Genomic DNA, 21,196 nt, shown 5'->3' with positions numbered 1-21,196 from the left:
CCCGGCACCGCTCGCTTGCCTCCTCCGCGCTGTTGGGCGTCCTCCTCCCGACGAGCCGCTCGGTCCGCGGCGGCCAAGCCGTCAAAGGCGTCTCCGAGATGGGCGGGCATGGTGGTGGGGGTTACCTTCACGGGGAACGAGGGGCGGAGCTCGGCTGCCTCCGTACAACAAGATGGTGGCGCCCACTTGTCACAGCTTCCCCGGGCGTACGTGTCACGGGCAGCGCCCGCCAGCGCTCCAGGCAAAGAGAAGAGCCATCACGGGCCGTTCCGCCGCTCGGCTCCAACCCTGGTTCCGCCGCCGCCCCACCGCCTCCCCGCGCCCCGCGCCGCCACTCCGTACGGCAACATGGCAGCCCCCACTGCGCGGGGAGAGAAGCGCGGCGCGCCTGGCCGTGACGAGCGCTGCCGGCAGCCAATGGGCGCGGGGGCCGGCGGCGAGCGGCGCTGTCATTGGCCGGACGCGGAGCGTCGCTCCATCAGCCGCGCGGGGCCGCGCCGGGCGCGAGTGTCGCGGGGCTGCACCTCGGCGGGGCCGCCATGGACGCAGGTGGGTCCGGCCGGGCCCGCTCTCGGCCCGGCGGCTGCTCCCCCGCGGGACCCCCCGGCACCGGCGGCCTCTCGGGGTCCGCCGCTCCCCGGCGCCGCCCGCACCGGCGCGGCCTCCCCAGCGGGCGGCGGGGAAGGCGCCGCTCGCCGCCCCGGGAGCCGCGGCCCGGCGGGGCCGTGCGGGGCCCGGCCGTCCCCCGGCGGGTGGAGTGGGGCGGTGGCTCCGTGGCCGGTGCAGACGGGTCCCTCCTGCCCCCGCAGCCCCGCTTGTGCCACCAGCCCTCGGAGGTTCGGGGCTCGGCCGCCTGGCCCGGGCTTCCCGGGGGAAAAGCAGGGCTGGAGCGGTGGCAGGGCCGTGTCCCTGTGTCCTGCTCCCCGTGAGACCTCAGGGGGGAGCGGGCGGCTTGGAGGTGAGAGGGTGTCATCGAGGGGTGGGAGGGCGACTCAGCCGCTCATCGCCCTCACCGGGTGTCAGCACAGGTGTCTGAGGTACGGCTTTTTGCTTTCCTAGAGGGGAGGGTAAAAATAAGTGTCTGGCTCTGGTGTTGGGACCCGCTTCCCTCCAGCCTTGGTGCAGTAGCAGCTTCCACCCCCTCCGCAGAGATAAGCGTTGTTACATCCCAACAAACGCTGCCCTGTGCTCCGGGGGCTCCTCCACATGTGTCCTGGGCAGCCCGCAGCTCCCGTCCTCCCGGGCGGCTGTCCCGGCTTGTTTCATCCTTGGCGCTGCTGATGTCAGCTCGGACCGGCTGAGAGCGTCCCGACTCTGCCGGGGCGTCCTTGGATCCAGTGTCATTCCTGGGAACAGGACGCGGTCCGGGCAGTGAAGTGGCACACCCTGCGCCGGGAGATGTGTTTGCTGTCCCTTGGTGTGATCGGTACAAGGGAAGGAAAGCCTCGCTGCGGTGGCAGTGGGGCTGGATCTCCTCTGTGCAAAGGGGAGGGGCAGGGGGGTCTCTGGGATCAAGCCCCTTGGTGTTCAGCCCTGCTCCTAGGACCGTCAGGGACCTGACAGACAGTCTTTGAACTGTTTGCCCTGGACCTTCAAGGAAGCACCACTTTCCAGCTGACTGACTTTCTTCCCTGGCTGTCCCTTAACTCCTCATTGGTGCTCAGATAATCAGGATTTTTCTTATTTGAAAGAGCTTAGGGGAAATCAAAGATTTAATCTTTCATGTGCAGAGGCCAGAAGGAAGAGTTCCAGCCGTTTGGTTGTTTTCAGCAATGAATTTTACCAGTGTAGTAAATTTACCTTCTCGGCTCACTTTTGAAACGTTCCACGTTCAGTAGCATTCCTGCCCTCTGCATCAGCTGAGGGAGAGGATCATCCACCTCTTTTCTGGCTCCTTTTTGGTGGTGTTCTTTGGGGGCTGAAGGATTTGGGGAGGGGGGAAAGCCAAGCCTCTCCAGGGAATGGGGGAAGCAGTTTGGGAAGGGAGGTGTGGCAAAGCCTGGTTCTCCTTCAGTGCGACGCTCAAAAGCTCCGCTTCGGTATTTTGTAGGACAAGGTTTTCAGCAGGCAGGCTGTGACAGAGTGGTTGGTGCTGTTCAAACCACAAGGAAAATCACCTGCTGCGTTTCTGTTTGAGTCACCCAAGTCTTGACTGGTTATTTGTTTCCCAGAGCTGATGGAGAAACAAGTGGTGGTGGTGGTGGTGAGGCAGAGGGAGGTGGTGTCTCTTGGGGGCTCTGTACCTGCTGTGAGCACAGGTCTGGCCTCCAGCACTTTGCAGGGTGACAGCAGCGCTCAGGGGCTGCTCCTGGCCCTGGCTGCCCCTCCCTGTGACTTTGGTACAAGTTGGGATAATGTTTTTAGCTCAAGTGTTTCATTGTGCAGCTTAGGAATATAAGTAGGGAGGGAAAATTTTACTCTCTACTCTCGTTCTGTCTATTTAGACAGTTGTTCTTGTGCTATGTCAAGATGTGTTCCTGTGAGGAAAGGCTGAAGAGCTGGGGGTGTTCAGCTGGAGGAGAGAAGGCTCCAGGCAAACCTTAGAGCCCCTTTCAGTGTCTGAACAGGCTCCACAAGAGCTGGAGAAGGACTTTGGACAAGGGATGGACGGACAGGACTCAGGGAATGGCTTCCCACTGCCAGAGGGCAGGGTTAGATGGGATATTGGGAAGTAATTCTTCCCTGTGAGGGTTGGGAGGCCCTGGCACAGGTTGCCCAGAGAAGCTGTGGCTGCTCCATCCCTGGAAGTGTCCAAGGACAGGTTGGATGGGGCTTGGAGCAACCTGGGATAGTGGAAGGTGTCCCTGCCCATGGCAGGGGGTGGGACTGGATAAGCTTTAAGGTCCCTTCCAACCCAAACCCTCTGGGATTCTGTGATGCTACAGAGCTCTTCAGTAACCTCACCCAGACTCATGTTTAGTACAAGAGCTGGTGAAGGTCACTGTTATTGTGGGCACGTGGTGGGTGTGTCTGGGGTTGCTTCCTTGGTTCTTCATCCAGGGCAGTTGTTTGTGGCACAGCCTGTTATCTTGTGACTGAGCAGTTCTAACCACGTGCACAGAAGTGGAAGAGAACTCAAACATTTTGGCTTTATCCTGGTATTGAATGTAGTTTGAGTTCCTTTACTTCTTAATTCCTGTAATAACAGGTGTCTTCAGCAGTGGTGTTTTTTCCCCACATTCCTGGGAGTGTTCCAGGCTGGATTAGACTGGGCTTGGAGTAACTTGGTCTAGTGGAAGGTGTCCCTGCCCATGGCAGGGGCTGGAACTGGATGGTCTTTAAACTTCCAACCCGAACCATCCTGTGATTCTGTAGTGGTGTGTACAAAGCTTTGCCTTTTCTGCTGAGGCTTTCTGGGATGAAAAGGTTTTCTGCAGATCCTATGGGTGGTGTGCCCATGGGGCAGAGATCCAGAGGGCCCCATCATTCCAGTGTGTCCAAGACTCCTGGAAAGCAAGGCTGCCTTTCTCAGGGTGAGCTGTGTGGGGCTGACACTTTGCTTTTTAGCTTTAAATCCGTGTGAAGTTGAACTGTTGTGTTTGATGTGCAGCAGCTGCGCATCTTTCTCTGCGGGAGCTGCTGCTCCTCTGTCCTGGATGCTCAGAGATCGGCAATTAAAGCAGACCGAGGGCTTTCTGAAGGTGAAGTTTTGGAGCACTGCCTGAGAAATGTGCTGATCTCACCCGGCTTCTGCAGCTCTGAGAGGAGCAGCTTCAAGCAGGATTTCTGCTTGGGGAATTTCCAGGTTTATTTCTTTTCAGACCCTTTGTCTCTGGCTATGAGAGGCAGAGAAAGGTTCCTGTGGACACTGTGACACTCTGTGCCTCTGCCTGAATTGCTTGGGCCCCCCTGGCTCGTATTTAGACCATCTGGGCAATAATAGTACAAGGGATACAGCTTGGAAAAGTGCTGGAGCATGTGAAGGTGGATGCTTGTAAAGGAAACACTCAGTGACCTAAAGCCTTGTGGGGAGTTTACTGCTGCCTTTATAATGTCCCTGATATTAACTGGGAACAGTCACTTGAATTTGCCTCCCTGCAGAGGGGAAACCTGAGCTCCTGTGTTTAGTAGTTGAGCCTTCTCAAGTATTTTCTCCCAAAATACCAGTGTGGCACTAATGTCTGGATGCACAGCTGGACACACGCAGCCAGATGCTGGGCATTCAGCTGAAGGGCTGCAAGCCTGGGACTCTCATCCCAAATGTGCAGTGTCATGGCACATGTGATGCATTCCCTGAACACAGAGGGAAGCATCCAGTTGCAGATCCCGTCTTTGCTAAGGATCTGTCTGGTGCCCTGTGAAATGTGAGGCTGCAGAGGCTGTGACATTTGAGAAGGCAAGGGAATGTTCCTGAGAAGGAGAAAGAGGGATAGTGGGTGACTTGATGGTTTCAGTCATTTTCTTAAAATTATTTGGGGCTCCTAACATAGAGGTGGATACTGAGAAAGCTTGAGAACTGACAGACCACAAAATATTCCTTGGAGCTTTAAAGCCTTCCTGAGAACTTCAGGTCTTATGTTAAGATTGTATTTCTTATCTTTATCAATCTGGAAATCGGTAAACTTTGGGTAGTAGATGGGAAAGAAATCCTTAATTTCCCTGTTAAAGTTTGTTAGAGGAGACTGCAGTAGTTTGCTGGGACATCTCTGTACAAACAGAATTGCTTTGCTTGGCTTGCTGAGGAGTCACATCGTGGGATAGAAATGGGAATGTGTGGCCTGTGCTATCCTAAATGTGCCTGAAACAGTCTTAAAGACTAATTCACACAAGGAATGTGCTCCAAATCTTTTGGGCTCGACTTAAGGCAGAGTCTGATGCAAAATTTGATTTAGGAGCCTGTTGCCATCTCTGTTGCCAAAATTCCTGCTTAAAGCGTAGCTGGTCTTAGTGAGGATGTCTGGCTGCTGCTATTCCAGTGTTTTTCTTGGACAACTGGAATTCCAGGTCAGAGAGCCCAGGGGCAGAAGGTTGATGAGATACCTACAGGAGGCCAAAGTGTCTTGTGTAGCAGCAGGTGACTCCTGGGAAGCCAAAGACAAGGTGTGTGCCATGGAGGGGAGTGGCTTTCCCTTGTCCTGCTTTAAACTCAATTCATATTACTGCAGATTTTATTGCACTTGCTGTGAGAGGGATTTTTCAGTCACTGCTTTAGTAGTTACAGAACAGTCTGGCTTAGCTGTGCTTTAAATTTTAGGTGTGGTTTGTTAAAGAATTGACTCCTGCAAAATCAGTTGGTTCATTTCCAGGGTTCCCAGGCTGCTTTAAAGTGCCTGTTTTTTCCCCCTGTTGCCTGTGCCTTGGGCATGACAGCTTAAGCTGCCCTGATCCAAGGGCAGGCTGTGCTGCTGGGTTGTTCTGTCACGGTCCTGGAAGAGGATGGATGTTTAGGCATTGATGGATGCCGTGCTCTGATGGGAGCCAATAAAAGGGACAAGGTTTGCCTGTCACCAGTGTATGGGTACATCTGCACAGCTCTGCATACTCCACGTTGTGGGTGACACCTGTAAAGGCTTCTGCTGGATTTGTTGCCTCTTGAGGAAGGACTGAGCAAGGTTCCGTTCCCATCTTAAGGTGATCTGTGTTTTGTGTGTCCTTCCTTCCACATTTATATTCTCTGGAAGAGGATTTTAACCAATTTGCTTGCTGGAAAAGAGAACCTCGACATCATTGCTGATGACACGCAGCATGGTGCCTGTTCTGGAAAATGATGTAGCTGCCAGCTGAAGTTTTGGATGTTTTCTGCCCCAGGCAGATCCAGGAGCTGGCCTAGCCTGGAAATCCCTCTGCTTTTGTGGCTGTGGAGCAGCCAGGAGCGAGTCAGGGCTGGGCCACCCCTGTGCCTCCCAGAACTGGTGGGTGCAGTGCAGCCCAGAGGCTCTGGGGGTGTGAGTTACGGGGCCACAGCAGCTCCGGTTCTGTAGCTTTGCCTGGTTTTTAAAACACAAGGAAAAGCTATTAAAGGTCTGTCATTTCTCCTTTCTCTTTCTAGCTACTCTTACTTACGACACCCTCAGGTTCGAGTATGAAGACTTCCCTGAGACCAAAGAACCCGTCTGGATCCTCGGCCGGAAATACAGTGTTTTTACAGGTATTTTCAAGGGCAGTGCAACATCCTGACGCTCTGGAGCACTTGTCAGTGTTGCACTTGGGTTTTAACTGCCAGGCTTCTGGCTGGCTGGCCATTTCTGTGGACTCTGGAATGTTTCTGTGCAGAAAGTTACTGTATAGTAGTTACTGGGAGTCAGGAGGGCTGGATGGTGGAGGCAGGGGGATACTCAAAGAAGATGGCTTGCCTCTTCACAATTCGACTGTGGCTGTAGTGTCTCTGGGTTGATTGCAGCTGTTTTGGGGGCAAAAAGACAGTTTTTTCTGCACAGCACCCTGTTCCTCAGCCAGGCTCTGCCTCTCTGGGCATGCAGACTGTGAGGAGCAGATGCTGCTGTCCTTAGGGAGGGTGAGTGGGAGGTGGGTTTGGCTGTGGTGGTGCCACCCTCACGTGTGCCTCTCGATGCTGAACACCTTTCAGAGAAGGAAGAGATCCTGTTGGATGTGACCTCTCGGCTTTGGTTCACCTACAGAAAGAACTTCCCTGCTATTGGTATGTACTGTGGAGGAGTCTAAAGACATCCTGGAAATGATCATAATCCGGTTATCCCTGACAAAACAGTCCCCACGAGCGTGACATCATTTCCATTCACATGAATCTGAAATGTACTTCATTCAATTGATTGGACAGACTTTTGCTTATCTGATCACGAGAATGCCTTATCCCCTTGGCTATGAGGGATAGCAGTGGTTTCAAAAAAGGGCACAAGGAAGAGTTTGCTCCTTTTTTTATACAACTTGGGAAGATTTTTGTGTTTCGCATTCATCACATCCTACGTTAGTCTAGCGTGAAATATTACTGAATAATGGTCTTGGGGCTGAAGTAGATTAAAATTATGAAAGCTAGAGATATGATATGGAAATTACTGCTTTTGTGCATCTGCTCTAGACTGTGTGGGAGGTTTTGTTTGTGGAGGGGGTTTTAAATGCCTGAAGTGTCTGTTACACACAGGATATGGGTGTAAATGTAGTGATAGGGGAAATTTTTCCCAGTGAACTCAAAGGAAGATGTCTTGGTTCCTTAAGGTACTCTGCATGGCCTCTTCTGGGGTTTAGTTTTGTGTTCTGGGTGCAAGGTGTATCAGATGAGATCTAAGAGCAGGCAAATGGGATTCCAAGCCCCACCCTTATCCCCCTTCCGTCACTGCCATCCCCAGCAGTCAGTGGGGAAGGAATATGGCTCAAGTTTGGAGAAGAGATTTCTTGGTAACTGGTCCTTCTGGCTTGTGCAGTTCTTTTCCTGCTGGGAAACCCTCTGCCTCACAAGCCCTGAGACATCTCTGATGCAGTTTAACTCCTTTAGATTCATGTTTGTGCACCACAGTTAAACACGTGTTTGAGACTGAAGGGTTAGCACATGTTGAACTGGCTTGCAGGCACAATTGGGGTTTTGTGAGTCATTAAGGCTGTGGGGCAAAGGCAGACACCATTTTCTGAGTCATTTCCCATTTACAGAATAAATATTATTTGCATATATACAGTAAATCTTTTTTAGTGTTTTTCTTCTCCCAGTCATCCCTGTTGCTGTTTGTCACTTCCCTCTGTGCTTGCCCATTTAATATTGTAAGGGTTAGGGGACTGTAATGCTAATTTTGTAAAGCATTTTCATTCTTGGAAGTTGCATAATTACTGGTGAAATCATAGAAGATAGCTGCTTAACATCCAGATGTTGATTAAATAGTTCTCTGGGTGATTTTAATCCCTGTGCAGAGCAGTTAAGACTAAAAGACAGAAGCAGCATTACAAAGACTTCTGGCAGCTGTGCCCAGGCACAGCTGGCTGTGTGCTTGTGAGACAGCTCACCTGCTGTGGTCACACTGAATGTTTATCTCTATTTTTTGTAGTAATAGCCAGAGCTGCAGTGGAGGGGCAGCAGTTTCCTTTGGAAGGTCTGTCAGGGAAATGCTTCGAGCCTTGAGGCCTTTGTCTCAGACTTTCCAGTGTGAGCTCATACCCAGCTTATTCTCCAACATGATGTAGGATGTGTCTTTTTTTCATTGCTGGGGTGGTTTTATCTTTTTTTGGCTGGTGCTTTTTTTTTTTTTTTTTGCCTAACTACACTGTTCACTTTGGAATCTTAGCCTGTCATTGCTGCTTCTTCTGTAGGAATTCCTTGGGACTCATTTGGTTTGCATGTTGAGCTGCCTTCTCAAGATGAGGATTGCAAGAGACACCTCTGTGTAGAACTGTCTCTGAATTGATCTGGAGGTCTGCGGCCAGGCTCAGGGTCCATTGTGCTCCTGAGAAATTCAGCTCTCTCTTGGGTTGTTTGGATTTCCCTTGGAAGTTTTTCCCCCTTTCAGTTAGCGTTAGAGGGGTTTGTTTATTTGCTTTTAAGGGACGCCATTACGTCACTCATTGTACACCACAGTTTTGGTTCTCAGCCTTGGGTGTGTGAGCTAAGCTAGTCCTTATTCCCTGCCTCGTGTCTCTGTGATCCTGCTGCCCACACAGACTCACTGTGCCTGCATTTCTCTCCCTCTTGGCACAGTTTTCCCCTTCACTCCGTGCTTATTCTCTGTCCTCGTTTGCAGGAGGCACCGGTCCCACGTCGGACACCGGCTGGGGCTGCATGCTGCGCTGTGGCCAGATGATCTTTGCTCAGGCCTTGGTCTGCAGGCATTTGGGAAGAGGTAAACCAGCCCACATTGACTTCCAGGGCCGTGTGCTCCTACAGGTGCAGCTTTTTTAAGGACAGAGATGACAAGGGCACAGTAAGGAATTGATTGCTGTGAGGGCTCTGTAACTTCCTCTTCAATCTTCTCAAGTTCAGGGCTGTTGGGAGAGCAGTCTACTGCTTCAGCAGGTTTTCCCCTGTTTTTTCCAACTCTAGAGATATTCGTATTTTCTGGGGTTTGGTTGCTTACTTCTTTTTCTGTGGGTGATACTCCTTTATCCCAGCTTTCTGTTCTTTTAAAACAGAATGCTTTCTGTTCTTTTAAAACAGAATGCTTTCTGTTCTTTTAAAATTAGTCTTTTACTGTTGGGAATGCCTCAGATGCCTAATAGTAAGATGACAATATGAAAATCAGGTCAGTTGGTTGATGCACAGGAAGAGAACCGTCGCTTGCAGCCTCTAGTTGCTAACAAATACCATGCTTTGTTTCATATATCCCATTTTCTGTCTTAGACTGGAGGTGGATAAAAGGGAAGAGGCAGACGGATAATTACTTCAACGTCCTTAATGCCTTCATTGACAAAAAAGACAGCTACTACTCCATTCACCAGATAGGTAAGGGGAAAGAAATGTTCAGAAGTAGCAAATGGAGTAAGGAAGGATCTCACTTCGATACAAACTTCCCTGAAAAATAAAAGAGAAGCAGCCTGTTCCAGTGTTTCCTGTGGGGTGTTAAGGTACCCACAGCGTCAGCAAACAGAACTCGGGTTACAGGGGTGGTGTGGTGATGAAACACTCTGTGTAAAGCTTCTTCTGAGGCAACACTGCCCTTTGAACTTCTGTGCTGCTGCATTTTGGGGAAAGGATTTGCTTTAGAGTCCTTCAGGATGTGCTTCTCACCTCTACCTACAAGAAGATACCTCATGATAGGGTAGATTCTGCTGATTCAAGGTTTCCATGTGAGAATTCTTCCCTATTTAATGCAAACCTGCTGAGGAAGGGATGCAGTGGGGGTGAAATTACTTACTGATTTTTTTCTTTCCTTGTGCTGCAGCCCAGATGGGAGTTGGAGAGGGAAAATCCATAGGCCAGTGGTACGGACCAAACACAGTCGCGCAGGTGCTCAAGTAAGAGCTGCTTTTTTTTTCCTTCTGCCTGTTGAACCAGGCAGTGTGGGGTCATTTGGAGTGTGGTACCAGAGCTTACAGGGTTCCCCCCACTGTGGGAGCATGGGCAGCCTGGACTAACACCCTCCCTCCTCTCACTGTTCTCCCCTCAGGGTGGCACAAGAGCAGGTAGTTCCTTGGAATAGGCTGGGATTGCCTAAAGGCAGCTTTCCCAGGTCAGGCCACAGGCTGACTTAGCCCAGGCTCTGGTACAGGTGGTCAGGAGATAATGTATGGGAAGTCAAAGGGCTTTTATTTTACTTAACATTATTTCTAATGCTGTCTCACTTTCTGGCAACCAGCACTTAAGGAATTCCACTTGGAGATTGTATCAGGGCTTGTGTACTTAGTACCTGCTGAGGGACAGATTCCCAGGTGTGATCCCATTTGCAACCTTGTTTATTCTTTATTCTTCAGGCAGTAATGAAGTCTACAACCCTGCCTGTATCAAAGCACACTTTATGGCATAATTGATTACACCAGTCTCTCCTAATCAACTTTCTCCTCTCTGCTACACAACCATCTGTCTCTTGTAGTTGTACTAATCCTTCCTTATGTATTTGCTTTTAATTTTCCCATAGAAAACTCGCAACTTTTGATACGTGGAGTTCCCTGGCAGTACATATAGCCATGGACAACACAGTAGTGATGGAAGAAATCCGTAAGTACTACACACAGGTAAAATGTGGTGCAACACATTCTCTGGCAGCAACAAGCAAGAAAAAGACCAGAGAGCACAACAAATATGAAATGCACGTTCTATCTTAAATTGTTCCATGTGAGGGTGGGGAGGCCCTGGCACAGGTTGCCCAGAGAAGCTGTGGCTGCCCCATCCCTGCAAGTGTCCAAGGACAGGTTGGATGGGGCTTGGAGCAACCTGGGCTAGTGGAAGGTGTCCCTGCCCATGGCAGGGGGTGGCACTGGATGAGCCTTAAGGCTCCTTCCAACACTTACCATTCTGTGGTGTGTGAAAGCTTTGGCCAAGCATTCTGAAACCAGGTGAGAATTGCTGTTCTAGGGCAAGGAAGGCCTTTGTTTGACTTTTGCTTCATCTGGTAAAGCCTCTGGCTTGGCATAGCGGCCTCTGGATCTGGAGAGAAGGTTTGCTGACCTTCAGACAGTAAGTGGGAGCTGCTTGGGTGGCAATGTCAGACTTGTTTATGGCCACAAATAGCAAGCAGTCAATGGCTGCTTCCTCTATCATATAATGGGTAGGATGTCTCTGCTATTAGTCAGGGTAAGAAAACTAGAACAGATCACTGAAGGGGAAAGTGAACAAAACTGGCAGGGGTTAGGGATAAGAAGGGAACATCTCTACAGTGAATCTCATAATTTTAAGGAGTGTTCACTTGTGGTTTCCCCGTTTGTTTTTTTTGGTTTTTTTTGGTGCATCCTGCTGCACTCTGGAGCCTGAGCAGGTGTTGGTGCCCATCCTGAGCTTGCCTGCTCAGGCTGCAGCCCTGCAATAACAAAAGCTGAGTGCCTGCATTGCTGGTTGCTGCAGCCCTGCACGGCCGTGGCCTCACCAGCCCTTCCCCCTGGCTTGCTTCAGGCCAACTCCCAAGGCAGGGAGCTCACCCAGCACAAACCTTGCAGTGTTTCTGCCAGGGCAGTGCTCTGGAACAGCAGGTACAACGCTCTGGTGAGTGCTGGAGCTTGGGGAAGGTAACAGGTGAGGTTGTGGCAGGCATCATTTAGGCTGCTTGGCTGCCACGGAGCCAGAGTCAACTACCAGGCAGTTTATCCCTGGAGTGCAGGACAGTCACATTGCAAAGCTCCATCTCTTGTCAGGTAGCTCAGTTGGATCTGGCTGAGAAGTGCCTGTCTGAGCTTGGCTGAAAGTACATGCTGATGCCCTTGGCTTAAACAAGGGCCAATTTAAAAACAGAAATTGGATTTATCTTTCATCTTTAGCCTGAAAACATCACTTCTAGAGCTGAAGCATGTTGGCTGTGAGGCTTTGGGTGTGCTGCAGGCTCTGTCTGTGTGGCACTGGCTGTTCAGCACTGACGCTGCTTCAAGTGGCGTATCCGTACAGCTTGTCACGGGCAGGGCATGTGTGTCTGTTTTCCTCAAATGTGGATGATAATGTACCTGTACAGGGCCTGAAAGTCACTGTGTGAGTGGGTCTGATGTGTTACGTGTCTGTAGGTTTGTGTTAGATACCTTGTGCCCCAGATATTGACAATAGAAATCACGTTGTTTCATACATCCATTAATTTGGTCACTGACACGACTAAGCCAAAGGTTCACAGGAAATGCCTTTTGCTACAGCATTGAAGAAACATCCACCTTTATCCCTTCTGAGTCAGTGTTCCATCAGAAGGGGGCTCTCAGTTGGGCATGGGAGGATCCTGTGCATCAGAAACGTGATGAGAATCCAAGGCAGTACCTGACAGCAGCAGCCACAGCAGGAGAGGTATCATGTCAGATCTGCTGGAATATGTTTGCAGTAAATGGTTTGGATCCAGCTGGGAAGCTTTAGGCAGGTTCTGCTATGCTGTGCCACCACAGTGCTGCAAAGCCTGCCAAAGACCAAGGTGAATTTAGTCTGTGCCAAGCTCTCTGCTGCTTAAACTGCAGTTAAATGTGTTCACACCACAGCGCAGGATTGCCAGGTGCTTTGCCTGATGAGGAAACCTGCAGCGACACCCCATGCAGCAACAGGCCTGGATTGGCAGCTGATTTCAGATCATCAGGACAGGCTACTGCAACAAAAGTAGCAAAAAACCTGTTTTAATAGCAGAAATCACTACAAATAATGACTTAGTTTCCTCAGGACCTCCGGTGGTTATGTCTGTGCATGAGATGCACATGTACGCCTTCTCCCTTCTTGAGGGACAGTATAGGGAGAAAGTGCAGACTTCCATGCAGGTTGTCTTTCCTCCTGAGGCTTTAGATCAAAGTTGTATTTGTTCTAAATTTGGGTGTAACATTGCCCTTATTCAGCTGGGTTTGAAGCTCTCAGTAGTGAACAAACACCAAGGTGAAATGGCTGGTGATTAAGGTGTTTGTTTACATTGTGTCCTACCTGCTAGAGTGTCCTGGCATTCAATTTAGGCCAGGAATAAATTAAATGAGCCTCTGGCATTTTGTCTAATTGCCTGGGCTTCATTATTAAAGTGCTATGGGTTTCTTTGGGGGTTGGGTTTTTTTTTCACACACCCAGCAAGTAATGAAATTGGCCAGTGAGACAGGTAGGCTTGGAGTTGTTTCTGGACCACAATTTACATAACCTGGGTGCATTGCAGCCTGGCTGTGTGTTTGTCAAGCCTGTAGAATGAGGATGCAGAGTGCTTATGTCATGTCTATGCCCCGAGGACTTCTGCTGCCCCATATCTTAGAGGCAAAGCTCATGCTGAAATTGCAGAGTTCGATGACAGTCCTCCTTTAGGTCTGTAAAGAGGCCGTTGTATGATCCTCAACAAAATCTGTGAAGGTTAAAATCTTAAGGAAACTTTAGTTAACTTAGGAAAACGGTAACTACCTCAGACAGATGCCACGTTCGTATCTTGCTACAGAATTTAGTTACAGGTGAACATTTCCGGTGTTGAGCCGTAACACTGTCCTCGCTCGGTTCATTCATGTCCTCTGTGAACACTCCAGACATTTCTCTTTCTGCCTACAGGCTTTGTGAATTCAGGACTGTTGCCTGACAACCTAATCAGCTCATCCAACCTTGTTGGCACAGGTGCTTGCTCACCCTGTGGAAGAACTGGCATTTTTGCTGCCCAGCAGATGGTAGCTCTGAGTACAACGTGCTCTGGCATAAACCTTGTGTGAGCTTGGCTGAAAGGCTGAGCCCTTCAGCAGCCCTGCAGGGAGTCCACACATCATATAGTCCCAGCACTAGGCCTCTTCAAACTTTTCTCCTTGTTTTTAAGTTGCTGTAAGCTTTTAGAAAATAGCAATTGTTGATCAGAGCTTGACTAGAATGACTCAAGGTCTGGAAATGGAGGTGATTCCTGATGCTCTCTGCTCCTGTTCCCTTTCCATAGGGCGGCTGTGCCAGTCCAACTTGCCGTGTGCTGGAGCTGCAGCATGTCCTGCCCTGGAGTCAGACGTGCTCTATAACGGGTACCCAGAGGAACCAGGGCTCAGAGACAGGCTTGTGCTGTGGAAACCACTGGTGCTGCTGATACCTCTCCGCCTCGGGCTCACAGAGATCAATGAAGCCTATATTGAAACACTAAAGGTAGGGAATCTGGAGCTGAATTCCTGGTGGGGTGATGCTTAAGGATCCTGTTGTGAATTAAGTAATTACTCAGAAGTAATTGTCCTATTTGCAGAAGAAAAATGTGTTGAGAGACAACCTGTGTCAGAGGTCAGGATACAGATTCTTGCAGGCTCTAGTCAAGAAACTATGGTGGGGCTTGGGGAGTTGTGCCTTTCTTAGGTTGCTTTTTTTTTCTTTTGAGGATTTTACTTCACAGCTTGGTCTCGGTGTTTAGGTAGCACCACCCTGCTTGAAGCATTTGTTCAGCACAACTATACCCAGCTTGGTGGTTACTTGAGTGTTGGTTAATGCAGTGTTGGACACTCCCTGTGGCTCTGAGGCTGGAGCTGGTGCTGCAGACTGAGGCCAGGAGCTGGCAGGCAGTCTCAGGTTGGAGTATTGAGAAGCTGCAGAATTGAGGGTGTGCACAAGACAAGGGTGCACATTGTCTTGCTGTGCTAGTGGTGGCAGGCTCTGAGCTGTGGGGTAAGACAGCTCCAGATTCCCGTGAGGTTACTTTCCTTATCTCAGTAGATCGTGCTTGGATGGTGCAGGTGGGTAAGGAACTTAAACTGTTGCCTGAATGATCATTCCCTCATGAGAGCACTGTTGCAACTTGGTGACAGCTCCAGGGATCTTGCCACTGACGGCAGCAGAGACAGGACTTGCCCATACTGAGTCCTGGAGTAGTGCAGCTTCTTCCATTTGGTCCACCTGTGCGTTCCTGTCAGCAGTTAGAAGTGGTTTTGAGCTGCTTCCATGGTCCTCAAAGGCCCTGTGTTGTAGCCTTTTACCTTCCCGATGGAGCTCCTCTCCCAGAAATGGCTGGTTTTGCTGCTAGAGTTGCAGATTCTCCGTGTCCCTGTCCATCTTTCCCACTGCATTTTGGGATGTTTGCATTTATTCCCACCTGCTGTCTCACTGTCTGTCAGCTGTGTGTTTTCTGTGTTGCTTTTCCAGCACTGCTTCATGATGCCCCAGTCCCTGGGAGTGATCGGAGGGAAGCCAAACAGTGCTCACTACTTCATTGGCTATGTAGGTGAGTGCCCAGAGGACTGCAAAGGCTGTCCAAGCATCTCCCCCTGCTGCTTGTGGGGTGCACAGCTCTCCTGCTTGGCCTGTGGGTCATGCTGCAGGGTTTTCCTTCCCTGCTGGAAGCGTGGAAGGCTGCTGTGGGCTGAACCTCTCACCTGAGTCATGTAGATTTGAACAGTGGCCATGAACTGCCACTCTGTAACACTAAATCCTGTCTGTAAGAGGAGTGCATAGAACCTGCTTCCTGAGTTCAGAACTGACCTCCCTCTGAGGCCTGGCTGGATATAGCTGTCCTTTAAGTGACCCTTCCTCAAACCCTGCAAACTGTCATTACTCTTCTCCTTCCCTCTAGATTTCTCTCTGCCTGAGACCCGAGGTTACTTGTGCTTTAGATTTCTGGGGTCTACTTGAGCTTACCCAGGACCCGGGAAGGGATGAGCAGCACCCAAGCAGTGCCTGTACCTCAATCCCAGGGGGTTGCTGTGGAGTGGCCACCGTGGTTCTGGCAGCTGGCTCTGTGCCTGGCTGAGAAGCAGTTGGGGAAGTGGCTGGAAGCAAGTTGTCCCCAGAATGTGGCTTCCTCTGTGTGGTTACGAGCTCCTCTTTGCATCTCACCGCTTCTCAGAGACCAAGCTTCTGGCGTGGTTCTTCCTGTTGATGTGTCCTTGCCTCTCTGTCCAGGTGAGGAGCTCATTTACCTGGATCCCCACACCACGCAGCCGGCGGTGGAGCCCGGTGACAGCGGCTGCCTCTCCGACGAGAGCTTCCACTGCCAGCACCCTCCGTGCAGGATGAGCATCGCCGAGCTCGACCCTTCCATTGCCGTGGTGTGTCCCTGTTCCCCAGCCCCCAGGGAGCAGTGTTGGGGTCCCTCTGTTCCACAGCTCCCTCCTTCCCCAGGGAACTGGCAGAGGCAGTGGTGATGGACTGGGCACTCTGCAGTGCTGTGCTCTGGTCAGGTGCTGCCCTGGGTTTCGGTGACAGCGGTAAAGCAGCTCCTTGTGTGGGAAGCTGTCCCAGGGAGGTCCCCCTTGCATGGCAGTTAAATGCCATTCCTCCTGGAGCTGTGTCCTTCTCTCAGGTTTAGTTTGGGCTTTGATTCCTGTCTTGATGGGCAGATCTGCAGCCATCCCTGAATCCATATGAGGATGCACCGTGGCTTGTTTTCTGTTGAGCCTGAGATGCCTGCCCTTTTGTTTCCATGGGGGTTGTTCCTCCTAGTTTTCCTGCTGCAGTAGGGCAGGCATTGATGATTCCAGCCCTTGGATGGCCTGGTCACATCCAGCCTTTGGGGAGTGTTCACTTAACACAGGGTAGTGTCATGCAGGGTTTTAGAGCAAGGCAGTTGGGTGTAGATAACTGCTCACAGTCCTAATCTCATTACTTGGCATTAATACAGGGCCTTAAGTCTGAAAGGATCGATCTAAAATACAGAAGGATAAAATCTTTTTCCCTTTTTTTCAGGGCTTTTTCTGCAACACAGAGGCAGACTTTAATGACTGGTGCCAGCAAATCAAAAAGGTTTGTGTTTATAGATCTGGTCAGACATTGGAACAGGCTTCCTAGGGAAGGGGTGGAGTCACCACTCCTGAAACTGTTCAAAGGCATATGGATGTGGCACTTGACGTGGTTTAGTGGTGGTGTTGACAGTGCTGAGTTAACAGTTGGACTCGATCTTGGAGGTCTTTTCCCATCTTTTCCCACCTTAATGAGTCTGATTCTACTCATACTGAAAGGAATATCAGGTATTGTCTTGTTTCCAAACCACTGCACAGAGATCATGTTCTCAGCAGCACGATCCCATTTTAAAGCATATTAAAATAGTTTATTAAACTAACAAAGGGAGCATAGCACTGAAATTCTGTTGATGACATGAGTCAAAGATGTGAAAAACACTTTTTCAGCTGCAGTGAGGTCCCAACAGACCCCCTAAAAGAGCACCAGGAGTGCAGAGCTGTTGGTTCTCATGGCTCTGCTCTGTCTCCACAGCTGGCCCTGGTCAGAGGAGCGCTGCCCATGTTTGAGCTGGTGGAACGCCAGCCCTCACACTTCTCCAACCCTGACGTCCTGAATCTCACACCAGGTGAGGCCACACAGGGAGGGAGGGACAGCCTGGGGTGAGCCGGTCCCTTTGGTTTTCTGGAAATTTTGTGAGGTTGCACAGTGGTTTCTGATATGTTCCTGTTCATCCTGGAGTTTGATCAGGAGTTCCTGGATCAATTGATTTGGCCTTTTTGGCTTTCAACTAGTGGTTTGCGGATCCCATGGTGCCTCAGGGTGATTTTTAGAATGATTCTGTGAATGGTGATGGTGACTGAGAAGAAAAAACAAGCTCATAGCCTGTCACAGCAATGTGAATCTATGATTTCTTAAGGGACGCTTGGAGGAATCAAAAGGGTCTGTTGAAAAGGCTGAAAGCTGAGTAGTTATGTAATGAAAATGGTCCAAGACAGGGCTGGTCACACTTAGTTCCAGCATAAGGCACTCCTTCCTGGCATGTACCACTGCCACTGTGAGAAGGAACAACTGCTGGCCACTAATCTTGACTCTCAGGCTCTGCTTATCTTGTTCATAATATGCACAAACATTGCAGGAGATAAGAGAGCCATTGGCAGCTTCTGCCAAGAGCAGTGAGTGTGTGTGGGCAAACCCACCCTATCACCAGGCACCAGGCTGCCCCCTGGGACTGCACCCTGTGCCTCCTCACTGTCTCTCTGTCTGCAGCATGAACTTTCAAAGCCTTTCTTATCACACCGTCCTTTGCTGTAAGAGTGCTCAATTCCCTTAAACTGCCAATTGATCCTTGCCTGTCCTAAATTGTCCCCAGTTGTTGCCTTTCCTACTCTTAAAAATGTTTTTGTAGTGGACTACTTGTCCTGCTTCCTCTTCCCTGGCTTGTACAGACTTTCCTATCTGCCATGGCCATTGTTTTGCTTAGTCCTGTCCCTCAATAGGAGGAGCAGTTGAAGTTGAAGCCCATTCCAGTGCCTAAAGGGGCTCCAAAAGAGCTGGAGAGGGCATGTACTGACAGGACAAGGGAATGGCTTCAGACTGCCAGAGGGCAGGGTTAGATGGGATGTTGAGAAGAAATTCGTCCCTGTGAGGTGCTGACACACTGGCACAGGTTGCCCAGAGAAGCTGTGGCTGCCCCATCCCTGCAAGTGTCCAAGGCCAGGTTGGACAGAGCTTGGAGCAACCTGGGCTAGTGGAAGGTGTCCCTGCCCATGGCAGGGTGTTGAAACGAGATGAGCTTTAAGGTCCCTTCCAACCCAAACCATTCTGAGATTCTGTGACTGTCCAGCCTGAGTTAATGCAGGTTTCTCCTTTACTTCCTCAGTTTGCCCACTGATCTCACCTGAATTTCCCCTGTGCTAAAGTTGCTTCCCCTTTAGGTGTGAGCTCCTTCCTCACCATATGTTGGAAGGATGGACAGGAGGGATCAACTACACTACCTTTCCTCACAAAATGGACTGTACAATTGCTTTTGTGAGAATGCATGTTGTGTAATCACATTCCCTAACAGTTATACCAAAGGTAACTACAGCAGAAACAATTCTGGTGGGAATGTATCCCTTAATTGGGCCAGAAATCTTCATGGATATTAGTCCAAACCTGGGCAAGTTCTCTTTGAGCCTCTTGAGGCAAAACAGTCTCCTGCTAATGCAGAGTTGGGGCACAGGAAGGTGGTACTGAACAGTCACAGCAGAGTTGTTTTGTGGGATCTGTGAAAGGTGACACTTCTGTGCTCCATATAATTCTCCCCAGTGCATTTTCCATGCCATTAACATGTTCTCATCCTTCCTCAGAGCCTTCGCTCAGTTATGTCACTGAGTCTTGGAACTTGTGGGCACTTGGCACTCAAACTGTGATGCCATCCAGCTGCTGGTGTCACTGACAGTCAAGGTGTCCCACGGAGGTAGTGCTTTCTTCTTCTCTTCCAGACTCCTCCGATGCCGACAGATTGGAAAGGTTCTTTGACTCGGAAGATGAAGACTTTGAAATCCTGTCCCTTTGAAAACAAATAGGAAACTGACTCTGCAAATTTGTGTATGTGTGGGGAGAAGGGGGGAGGGAAGCTCCTTCGAGAGCCTGGGGCTACCGGTTTTCATAGGCGCTTGCTGCCATCCCCGCCTCTTGTCCATCCCGGCATTCCGTGCAGCCTCGGAGCGGAGCGCGCAGTGTCTGCGGTGGGATGAAGAACCAAGTGGGTGTTACAGCCTTACTGGCTGCAGTCAGAATTTCTCAGCAGCAAACAGTTGCTGAAGTGGATGCAGTGGTGCTTACGAGTTCAAAGCCTATCTGTTACATCAGCAGGTCAGCTGGGCCTTCCGGGGGAGGCACGGGAATCATTAGAGCGCCGGATCCTTCTGTGGGGCCTCCCTGCTGAAGCTTAAGTAGAGCCCACCCATCATTTTGCAGGAGAAATGTCCAGTTAATGCCTTTAGCAGCTTCTCTTCTCGCTGGCCAACCTGGACTGCAGCTCACAATGCCAAGGAACAGCAGCCACGTCCCACAGACAGCGGTGAAGCCTCCGGAGCGCAGATCCCTACGGTACAACTCCTGTTCATGCTCTGCAGTACACAGCGCTTCCTGTCCTGCTCACACCCTATGGAAAGGGCACTGAGGGAACTTCCAAGTGACTGGGAATTCAATGAGCGAACGGCTGCCTGGGGAAGCGTGGAACAGAGCTGTGCTGCTGGGGAGGAGCATCTCAATCCCAGTCTAAGTAAAGCAGAAAGAATGGAAGAAGAGAAAACGTGCGTGTTGCTCAGTGAAACAGTCCATGTGCTTCTACAATGAAATAATCTCTGCAGCAAGTACCTTCAGGAAAGCTGCTTTGAGCAGAGAACTGGATTCCATAGGCTTGGAAAAGAAAAAAAAAGAGTCCCAGCTGGGAGAGGTGAAGCAGGACAGCAGAGATCGGCCAGGCTCCTGCCTGTGCCCCAGTGTGCTGGCACAGCATCTGTGGAGTCAATCCTGTCGAACCAAAAATGTGAGGCGTGAAACTCCTCGAGGTGCCCTCGGTGCATTGATCAGCAGTTCCTCCAGCTACTCCTGTCAGACATTCCGTTTCCAAAGCAGAAGAGGCACCTGAAGGTCGAGGAGGATTCTGAGCTGTTGGTACCTTGACTCTGCCTGTCCCCCTCCCCGTGGAGTGTGCACAGAGGCACTGTAGGAACCAGCCTGGAGAAACCCCTGTCAGGTAATCATACCAAAAGGGCAGAATGCCTTGAGAAGGTCCAATTATACTGGCAGTTTTAGCTGCTTTAAGGTGGTAGCTCTGCCTGGGGCTCTTCTCCACACAGAGAAAGGTGGAGCAGAGCTGTCTCCTTGCAAACAGCAAGGGAAGTTGCTGCTGTCGTTCCTTGGTGCACGCTGCACTCTGCAACCCCATTCACAAGGCTCTGGTTTGTGCATTCGGGTTCGGAACCTGTCAGATGATGGTGTTGTGCCCAAGGGTAGTGCCACCTGGATAGAAATGACCTGTTTCCCCTGTGACTGACCTACTGATGCTCTGTCCCTGTGCTATCTGAAAGCAGAGGTTTGAACTGGGAACCACAATGCTTCTGTCACTAAATTATTATTTGCTGCTTTCTGCCTGCTTCTCCTCTTCTCTCATGTAGTCAGGGGAAGAGGCAGCAGACGAAGTGGGGCTGTGCTCCATTCATCTGCTTTCAATTTCTATCTGAATAAACAGATCTAAAATCTTTGCCTGTCCTAACGTCCTTGCATGAGTTGGAGGAGGTGGTGGGTGGCATTCCAGCAACCCTGCACTGTGATAGGGAATGCTGTAACCAGTTTCAGTAACCATTATTCCTGTTTTGCTTTCAACAGCAGGACACAGAGCTTTAACTGGAAGGCTGTACACTCTGTTGGCATAGGCTGGTCCTTTTCATTGAGAGCTCATCACTCAGGACACATCTCCCTCTTGATCTCTTCACCAGAAGAGTCAGTACCTAAAGAGGCTCAAGAGAGATGGAGAGGGGCTTTGGACAAGGGCCTGGAATGAGAGGACAAGGTGTAATGGCTTCCCACTGCCAGAGGGGTAGTTAGGAT

At 50.4% G+C, this 21,196-nt stretch overlaps 1 protein-coding gene across 4 annotated transcripts; it reads left to right on the top strand.

The window, feature by feature from the left end:
- The first annotated feature begins 493 nt into the window (after positions 1 to 493).
- On the top strand, positions 494 to 20,850 carry ATG4B (autophagy related 4B cysteine peptidase). 4 transcript variants are annotated; one of them, XM_027906142.1, is made up of 14 exons: positions 540 to 549; positions 5,990 to 6,088; positions 6,527 to 6,598; positions 8,640 to 8,738; positions 9,236 to 9,337; positions 9,777 to 9,849; positions 10,470 to 10,549; positions 13,887 to 14,083; positions 15,065 to 15,143; positions 15,821 to 15,966; positions 16,604 to 16,660; positions 17,129 to 17,222; positions 19,081 to 19,186; positions 19,454 to 20,850. In XM_027906142.1, exons 1-13 carry the CDS (start codon positions 540 to 542, stop codon positions 19,152 to 19,154), a joined length of 1,182 nt encoding a protein of 393 aa, XP_027761943.1. In that variant the 3' UTR covers positions 19,155 to 19,186; positions 19,454 to 20,850. The 4 variants fall into 4 exon arrangements, with proteins under 4 accessions (XP_027761940.1, XP_027761943.1, XP_027761942.1 ...); XM_027906141.1 differs by having other exon boundaries at positions 19,451 to 20,850; XM_027906140.1 differs by having other exon boundaries at positions 19,299 to 20,850.
- Positions 20,851 to 21,196: the final 346 nt, after the last annotated feature.

This window comes from Empidonax traillii, unplaced genomic scaffold (genome assembly GCF_003031625.1).
Source record: "Empidonax traillii isolate 1590-97213 ecotype Southwest subspecies unplaced genomic scaffold, ASM303162v1 scaffold1250:size145484, whole genome shotgun sequence".
NCBI classification, from domain to species: Eukaryota; Metazoa; Chordata; class Aves; order Passeriformes; family Tyrannidae; genus Empidonax; species Empidonax traillii.
This window is presented reverse-complemented; position numbering and strand designations above follow the sequence as displayed.

What these genes read in the sequence shown, in the direction of transcription:
- ATG4B (XM_027906139.1), top strand. An exon ending in AGTAGTGATGGAAGAAATCC is followed by an intron (nt 10,550 to 13,886) that starts GTAAGTACTACA and finishes CCCTTTCCATAG; the next exon opens with GGCGGCTGTGCCAGTCCAAC. An exon ending in CCTATATTGAAACACTAAAG is followed by an intron (nt 14,084 to 15,064) that starts GTAGGGAATCTG and finishes TTGCTTTTCCAG; the next exon opens with CACTGCTTCATGATGCCCCA.